The sequence below is a fragment of the Aedes albopictus genome, chromosome 3 (assembly GCF_035046485.1).
Source record: "Aedes albopictus strain Foshan chromosome 3, AalbF5, whole genome shotgun sequence".
In the NCBI taxonomy this organism is placed as follows: Eukaryota; Metazoa; Arthropoda; class Insecta; order Diptera; family Culicidae; genus Aedes; species Aedes albopictus.
Genome location: NC_085138.1, coordinates 63,449,674 through 63,458,885, shown reverse-complemented (window position 1 = coordinate 63,458,885; position 9,212 = coordinate 63,449,674). Strand labels below are relative to the sequence as shown.

The 9,212-nt window shown below is 39.9% G+C and overlaps 1 protein-coding gene across 1 annotated transcript; it reads right to left on the bottom strand.

Moving 5' to 3' along the window:
• Positions 1 to 536: 536 nt before the first annotated feature.
• LOC109413689 (ras-related protein Rab-4B) lies at positions 537 to 8,466 on the bottom strand. The gene is made up of 3 exons (XM_019687409.3): positions 8,182 to 8,466; positions 7,819 to 7,899; positions 537 to 1,996 (listed from the first exon to the last, which is right to left on the bottom strand). The coding sequence occupies exons 1-3, from the start codon at positions 8,195 to 8,197 to the stop codon at positions 1,425 to 1,427; spliced, it is 669 nt and encodes a 222-aa protein (XP_019542954.1). The 5' UTR covers positions 8,198 to 8,466; the 3' UTR covers positions 537 to 1,424.
• Positions 8,467 to 9,212: the final 746 nt, after the last annotated feature.

The following is a 9,212-nucleotide window of genomic DNA, read 5'->3' as shown; positions in this document are numbered from 1 at the left end:
CTGCCGGTCCCCAGCACCAGCATCCGGCTTCTCCTTCTAGCAATATTGTTATCCTCCGTTATCCTCTGGCGCTCCTCGTCAAACCATTCATTGCTAGGTCGTCTTTGAGCAACGCCTTCCACGCTATCGTACTCATCGCTTCGTGGATAGACTCCGCTTTAGCTTCTGACGATAATCAGCTACCGTATCGTCTACTGAATAAACGCAGGATGTTGAAACACATCGTTCGCCATAGTCGATTTGGTTGCAAACTTTGCCGTTTGCTACTAACTGGATCTAGGTTCTATGGCGGTTTTATAAGAATCTTAGGCACAAACATTGTTGGAAAAAGACATAACTTATCGTTTTCAATTCAAGTTCTCCGGTTTTTACTACTGCATGCCTGCAATTTGAATCTCCTGAAGATCCGATCATTTTATGTTAGTCTGCATCCATGAAAAGGCAACGTTACGCTTTTCCACGTAGGATTCGGTAAAATTAAAATTTTCAAAGATTTCTTTACTTTCCATTTCGAATAACAAACAGCCAATCAAACGTTTCACTTTTAGTCTACAAGACAATCACTATTTATATCGATACATAAGTAATTTGTTTTCTTTTATTTATTTTTTTCTTTCTTCTCATCTTTATCACTATGATTTAGTATTGATCAACCATCATCGCGTGGTTCATTCCGAACGATCCGATCCGGATTTTGGTTGATAAGTTCGCTTCTTTATTTTACAGCACTTGTATATGGAACAAATTCATCACCAATCAAATCACCATACTTCTGTAGGAAGTTGTGTAATTACAATGGTGTGAGTTTGCCCTGTGTTTTTTTTTCAATAATTTTCTTGCAATGTACACCAAACGTTCAACAAATCAGTGCTAATGCTACTTGTGTTTTTTTTGCCATTTATTTTCACTGTACGTGGTCTAATGGCGTAAGCTGCTGGGTAGAAATTGCTGCTGGGAATGAAACTGAGGGGGAATAGTTTAGATAAAATATACTAGTTTTGATTTTATAAAGTATGCATAGATATTTTAAATTTAATTGTAAAAAAATCAAAGATCACAAACTGAGATTTTGGATGGTTCTTATAAATATAAATTTCCGTGTAAATAAATACAAATTATTGGTAAATGTTTGATTTCGGCAAATATATGTAGAAAAAGAAAATAATGCATAATCGTCAATTTCGGGAATCTCGTACAAATGGTTGCCCAGTCCATGTGAATCCAAAACGTAAAACAGGTGGTTGGTGTAAAATTTATAATCCCAATCACCACTAAGTTTGCTTCGATTGCGTTAAAAAGGGCCTTACTAGGATCTATCAATTTTCTACACGGCTTATGGTTAATACCATAAAAATGTCTCTGCGACAGGCGAAAGATATAATCGGGGGAAAAAGCTATTTATCAGCGCTGCTGGGACTTACTACTTAGGTGCGGCATCCCCCAGCGCAATCCGGCGTCCGGCGTCGGCCACTAGTCTGCTGTCGATTTCCGGCCAGTCCCGTTCCACTTCGCTTTGAAGTGTCACCAAACTGAATACCGCTGCCAATCCGCTCCGGGTCCAGCTCGCCGGTTTCAATCTTGGCCAGGATCGTTTTCGAACACTTGAGGAACGCCTCCTCGACGTTCTCCCCGGTTTTGGCGCTCGTTTCCAAAAAGATCAGCTCATTCTCCTGGGCAAAGGTGCTCGCCTCCAGGAAGGTTACTTCCCGTTCCTCTTCCATGTCTTTCTTGTTTCCCACCAGAAGGATGCAAATGTTCTGCGAGGCAAGCGTCCGGGCATCGTTCAGCCAGTTCGAGAGGACGTTGAAGCTGTCCCGGGAGGTTGTGTCGTACACCAGTAGGGCACCGGCCGCTCCTCTGTAGTAGGATCGGGTGACCGAGCGGAACCGCTCCTGGCCGGCCGTGTCCCAGATTTGCAGCTTGATGGACTTGCCACCGACGTTGACTATGCGAGATCCGAACTCGACACCGATCGTGTGCGAACTGTCCTCTTTGACTGGGGAAGAAAATTTGAAAAGTGCATTAGGTAACTTGTTCAGAGGGAATTGTGGTTATTACCGGTTAAGTTTATGGTGAAGAATATACCTAATAATGTACGTTTTATATCAAACAATAGTTTAACTGTTACTCTGGTTAAATTTTAAGTCAGATTGCAAATGCTGAACCTAATAAAAATAGCATAGTAAAAGATTCCTTCCCAAATCCTGGCGTGAAATTACTATAAACTGGGACGTACGTTATATGAAAAAGCAAAGAGCTTCAAATGTTTAACTTGGAATGCCATTTGTAAAATGCCTCTGATGAGATTATTGATAAAATGATTTCATCATACCATGCTCGCTGCCCAATCCGAGGTCATCCAACAGGGATGTCCCTTGGTGGAATGAACAGCTGGCAGATCTGAGGAAGAAATCTAGACGGTTGTTCAATAGAGCAAAAGTAACATCTGATTGTGTTCAGTATAAACAAGCCCTTACAGAGTACAACAGAGAATTGAGGCTAGCCAAACGGAAGGACTTGAGACGGGTATGTGAAGACATCAACAACGTTCCTACGGCTGCAAGGCTTCATAAAGTCCTTTCGAAAAACCATTCAAATGGTCTTGGAAGTTTCAAAAAAGAAAATGGCTGAAGTTTGACAAACACGTGACGTCGCCGGAAAGGTTGATCGGTCTACCAAAGCGCTGTACTCCCTGCTGAATCGACGGTCGAAGCTGCACGTTAAAAACAAGCTGCTGGTGGTCAAGTGCATCATCCGGCCAATCTTCACCTATGCATCGGCAGTTTGGGGCAACTGCGCCAAATCTCACCGCAAAAGGCTGCAAGTGAAACAGAACAAGCTGCTTAAGATGGTTCACAACCTGAACCCCAGGTACCCGACCGACGATCTCCACAAGCTGGCTGGTGTCGAAACCATCGAAACAAGCATCAAACAGGCCACCAGATCCTTCAGGACTTCCTGTGAGATGTCAGCAAATCCGCTCATCGGAGCATTCATCCCTGAACATCTGTGATATTAGCTTTAAGACATTCTGAAATCTAGGATTTTTTTTCTACTATTTTCCCTAAAAAAGCTATACATAGCTAGTACTTTTATGTTGTACAGTGTATCAAACAATTGTCCGTACAGCATTTTTTTTTGTCAAAATAATGTTTCATTCAAATGTTCATAACTTTTTTATACGTCAAACAAAAACGCTGAAATTTTGACCAATCATGAATCATATATTAATGCTCCATTTGTGAAATTTTGAGCGGGATCGTATAAGTTTTCTGAAAGTTGCAGAACTTTTAGTAAAACTTATAAGATTTTTGAACACATTTTCAAAACATTATATTTCAATGTGTACTCGATGAAACATTTTCAATTTTTTTTGTGTTACAGCTTAAATCTAAGGCTTTCATATGCAGCTTCGTTTGAGGTTTTATATTCACTACAAAAAATATGAAAAATGTGCTTATGTAGTTGACGATATTTAAAAAAATACCATATTTTGCACATATAATCTGCCAAACATTTTCCACCAATAAAAGTGCATTAACTGAACGAAAAATGCATAGGACCTACTCTTCATATGTGGTTTAGTAGGTCCTGCATAAAAATATTACATTAGGAGAGTTTAAAAAAACACTTGGCACTTTTATTGATCAAAATATGATAAATTTCCAAATAATACTCTGAACATATACAGATTTTTCATATTTTTTGTAGTGAATATAAAACCGCAAATGAAGCTGCATATGAAAGCCATAGGCATAAGCTGTAACACAAAAAAGATTGAAAAAGTTACATCGAGTACATATTGAGATATAATGTTTTAAAAATGTGTTCAAAAATCTTATAAGTTTTACCAAAAGTTCTATAACTTTCAGAAAACTTATTCGATCTCGCTCAAAATTTCTCCAATGGAGCTTCAATACATGTTTTATGATTGGTCAAAATTTCAGAGTTTTTGATTGACGTAAAAAAAAGTTATTAACATTTGAATGAAAAATTATTTTGATCAAAAAATTGCTGTACGGACAATTGTTTGATACACTGTATGTATTGATGTCTCCTATGATGAATTTGAATTGTTCTCAGTTGAGAGTTAAACCAAATCTCTGAAATGTAAATGTAAATATTAGATGTAGTACCGTTGAATTCTGGAAAAATAAATTAAATTGAAATTGAAAAAATGGCAGTTTTACTGTTGATTCTTCTGAAACTTTGGAAGTAATGATGAGAACTCACTTTCCACTGTCGATCCCTTATTCGGATGAAGAACAGGACTCAGATAAGGCAAGACATGCATGGTCGACAAATTCCTATCAAAAAGCTTGTGAAATCTTCACACCGTCGAGGGTCGAATGGACATTGAGTTCTTTTCAACCTTTCAAATTTGCCGGGAAAGATGAAATTTTCCCAGCTTTAATTCAACATGAAAAAGAGGCGATTTGTCCGCTCTTAACCGAAATATTCAGAGCCAGTATTACTTTAGCTTACAAACCTAAGGCGTGGCGTAAGGTTTGTGTTGTTTTTATCCCAAAAGCTGGCAAACGAGACAAAACAACTCCATAAGCCTTTCTTGTGTTTTATCACATACCATGGAGAAAAAAGTGGATGACTTTGTCAAGTCTACCAGCTTAGTAGAAATACCTCTAAGCAAATTTCAATTTGCTTATCAAACAAGCAAAGCTACCATAACACCGCTACAGTCGCTAGTCAGCGAAATTGGCTTCTTTAGCGGTGTTAAGATAATTCCATATTCTGAATCTGCATGTCAAACTGAGCCGAAATCCAAATTTTCATGAATTTTGGTGTCCGAGAACCTATTTTAAAATCAGTTTGAAGTTTGTATGGGAGGGATTTGTCGAATCATCCCTCGTTGCATTTTGTACTGGGCGGAGCTGTCAAACAGTTGCCCAGCTGTCAAAAGGTGATTTTAAAAAATTTCTTTGAAATTGATTTTAGGTACCAAAATAAAGTTCTAAAAATCTGAAAAAAATCATAGTGGCTCAGAAAAAGATGATCTTTCGTATAAAATCAAAATGTCAGTACATTTTTCATAATTTAAAAACCCAATTGAGAAATCGTTTCAAGCCAAAGAAATAGCCGTTGTTGCTTTTCTCGACATTGAAGGTGCATTCGATAACGCATCCCACAGCTCAATGCGTTCAGCAATGGAAGCAAGGGGCTTGGATAAATGCATTATCGAATGGATAATATCGATGCTTAAAGATCGAGAGATCTCTTTCGTTCTTGGAGGTGCGCAACTATCAGTAAGATTTATGAAGGGCTGTTCTCAAGGAGGAGTACTATCGTCCTTATTGTGGTCTTTGGTAGTGGACGAACTCCTTAAGGACAAACGTCTTGAAATCCCGCTTCAGTTCAGTGCATCAGAACTTCAGACGCACAAATCTCAAGAAGCAAGCTTCAAACAACAGTGCTTACTTGTAATAAGCTTAAAATGAAAAGCTCAGGTGCGTTGGTTTTATTTACGAAGAGATTTGTGCTTCTGAAATTGTGAGTAAGTGCCAAAGTCGACCATTTTGGGATTCTAACAAGTTTGTCCTTACAAAGCTCATAAATCAAGGCTATGAGGTTATTGGATACGCAAATGCTGTAGCTATTCTGATACGTGGAAAACATGACAATACGATATCCAACCGGCTACAATATGCGTTGAATGTTACCATCAAATGGTGCCGAGAGGAGGCATTAAACGTAAACCCTTCGAAACTGTAATTGTACCTTTTACTAGAAGGTTAAACATAAATCTTACTGAACCTTCTTTAGATGGAGTTTAAATTCAGTTCTCAGAAGAAGTTAAATAATCTTGGGGTAACTTTGGACAAAAGACTGAATTGGAATTCACATATAAACAATGTTTTAATCAAGGTTACCAATGTCCTTTCGGTTTGCACCAAAGCCAAAAACCTGGAGTCTTAGACATAACATGATTCACTGGATCTATGCTGCAATAGTCCGGGCTAAGATTACTTATGCTTCACACTTGTTTGGTGCGCCAAAACAAATAAGGTAACCTCTCAAAAAAAGCTAAGTAAGCAACAAAGACTTGCTTGTATTGTATATCTATGACAGGAGCAATGAAAAGCACTTCATCAGTTACTTTGGATGCCCTTCTCAATATACTGTCATTGCATCAATTTGTTAAACTACAAGCGGCGAAAAGTGCCTTGCAGTTTATACGTTACAATAGAGTCCTAGACGGGGATTTTGTTGGATATTTGAGGGACTTTGAATTAAACATAGGCATAAACACAGTAGATTGGATGATAACGAAGACCAACTATGATGGTTTCCCTTCGAAGTGGTGAAACCATGTCGCTATGTTTGGGATGCTGGTGGGCCAAGTTTACGTTCAGGTTCTATTGTATTTTATACTGATGGGTCCAAGATGGGAGAAAATACTGGAGCTGGTGTACAGTGGTGTAGTCCCACTGTACTTCAAGAGGAAATTCAAGCCATTCTAGAGTGTGCCAACATTTGTCTGAAAAGAAATTATAGGTTTGCCAAGATCTGTATTTTTTTCGGACAGTCAGGCGGTTCTAAATGTGCTAAAAGATTTCACTTGTCAATCAAAGCTAGTGTGGGAATGCATTAGTTCTCTGAAGCAATTGGCCAGTAGGAACGAGGTAACTTTATACTGGGTGCCCGGTCATTGTGGAATTCTGGGAAATGAAAATGCCAACAATTTAGCCAGGCAGGGTGCGGCATCCAGCTTTGTAGGCCCTGAACCTTTCTGTGGAGTTGCTGAGTATGCTCTTCGGATGAAACTAAAAACTTGGAAAATGTCCACGGTAGAATCTAATTGGAATGCCACGGATACATCCACGCAAGCGAAAAGGTTCATAAACCCAGTGCAGAAAAAGCCAGGTTCATATTGAATCTAAACAAGAGATCTCAGGGTAATTACTGGTATAATGACAGCCCACTGCACGAGTAAATATCATCTAAGTAAGATGGGAAAAATCCAATCATCCGAGTGTCGTTTCTGTCGAAGAGAAAACGAAACTGCCGAGCATTTACTCTGCAACTGTGGAGCTATGTCCCATCCCAGATTGGCGATATTTGGTAAAGGGTTTCTAGAGCCCTTGGAAATTTGGAGAAGTAATCCCAACAGGGTAAAAAACTTTATAAAACGAGTTGTGCCTAAGGATCAGGTGTTACATCAACCATTGTTCATCACAGCTCGATTGTGACAGGATATTTGGCTAGCACCAAATTAAATATGGATCATACCACAATATCCCTAAATAATGGACGCAGTGGTTAAAAGGCTCTACAGATGAGGAAAAAAAGCAACATAAGAAATACAGTGCAGATAAAGCTGATTGTGTAGTTGATGACGATTTGAATATGTAAAACATATGAACAATATTTTACCATGAGATTAATACTAATTGAACTACACGATCTTGTATCTGGATCAGAAAAGCGCATAGACGAAACAGACATAGATCATACAAATTAATTTGCTTGATCAATAGATTCCATCGCATCGTTCCTAATGGCACAAGCCGGCACTCAGAGGAAAACTAAACAAGTTGCTTTATCTACTTCGCTGAATCGATTTCATGCTCCGCAAAACGGCAACCCAGAACAACTAAGTCAATGGTAAAGTCTCTCTGGTTTGCCACTTGTGTGTATGAACGAATCGCATACGCGTTTGTGAGGAACTTCGCCTCGAATACGTTCTAGGCCACCCTTTGCCATTATCAGCCCTCTTCCCCCTACTCATTCTCCCTAATTAACACATCGACACATTTTACCAAGCAAACACTAGCAAATACCTAGTTGGGTCGCAATACTTACATTTGTTTTCGATAAAGTGATGCAGCAGGCACGACTTTCCACTACCAGCCCGACCGATGATGAGAAATTTGAAGAGATAATCTGCAAACAGAAACACAGCACCAAAACAGAAACAACAATGAGAGCTCAGATTTCACTACCAAAAGCCAGATGAGGGGCTTCGCGGAAGTTCACGGCGGTTCATCTGATCGCCTCCGCTCTCACTTTGTCGAAGTAACATCAGACCGAAAGGAAACCCCCGAAATCCCGTTTCTCCTCAACTGCCAGCTGATGCAATTCGATTCGAATCGAATCGAGAGTTGCGGAAAATGCTAATCAGTGTCTCCCACTACCTGCTAGCAAGCGAGAGCTCGTCCATCTTACCGTATTCTTCGGACATGATGATTGTTGCTGATTTTTCCTCGCTGTCCCCGACTTCGACAGCCCGATGCAAAACTCCCGAACAGTGCCTGTTGCGGAACGAAACCGGATCAAACTGGGACGCCAGCGGACAAAACACAAACGGCAAACACTTTTTTCGGATTATCTCGCATTTAATTCCGCAGTAATGCACGCACTCGATGGGATTTTTTCCTTCCTGCGACGAATTTGGATTTCCCCTAGTGAACAATGTTTTGAAAATGACGACGACCACCGAGACGAACAACACTCGCACACAAACTATAAACTAGAGTCCCTATAATTAGAGTCTGGCGGACTGTCACTTTCGATCGGAGCCAATCGAGCATGACGTCATGGTGTCCTCACCGATAAATGCTACACCGTGACGTCATGCTCGATTGGCTCCGATAGAAAGTGACAGTCCGCCAGACTCTAACTAGACTGACTCTACTATAAACTGGATGGAGGCTTTGACAGTTGGATGACAGTTGCGGTGAAAGCTTTTCACCATGGGCGGAGGCGAATAGGCTTTCTGCTGGGGGCAATTTCGTGATGATCACGCAAGGTTGTCGTCTTGATTCGCCCCCAAAACGACGATTCGACCGCTTGGGAGTGTTGTCGTCGTCGTGATGATGCTTCCCGAAAGCAATGTCAACCCGCATAATCGTAAACTGTAAGTGTACTATCTCACATATTGTTCACAACAGTTTATTACAATGCCTACCCGCATAATCGTAAACTGTAAGTGTACTATCTCACATATTGTTCACAACAGTTTATTACAATGCCTAAACAATATCACATGTAATACGTTTCCACAGTATGTGGTAGGGTGAGTATATTGTAGTAACCCATTTGGCATATTGTAATGGGCCAAATCACAATATGGTGAATAGGCGGTTAAGTTAGGTTACAATAAAAAATCAGCATTTTTCTCGAACAAAATTTTCGCAAAACTGTATGTCATAGTGTAGACACAGACAAACAGACGTAACACTTAAGAAATTTCCATC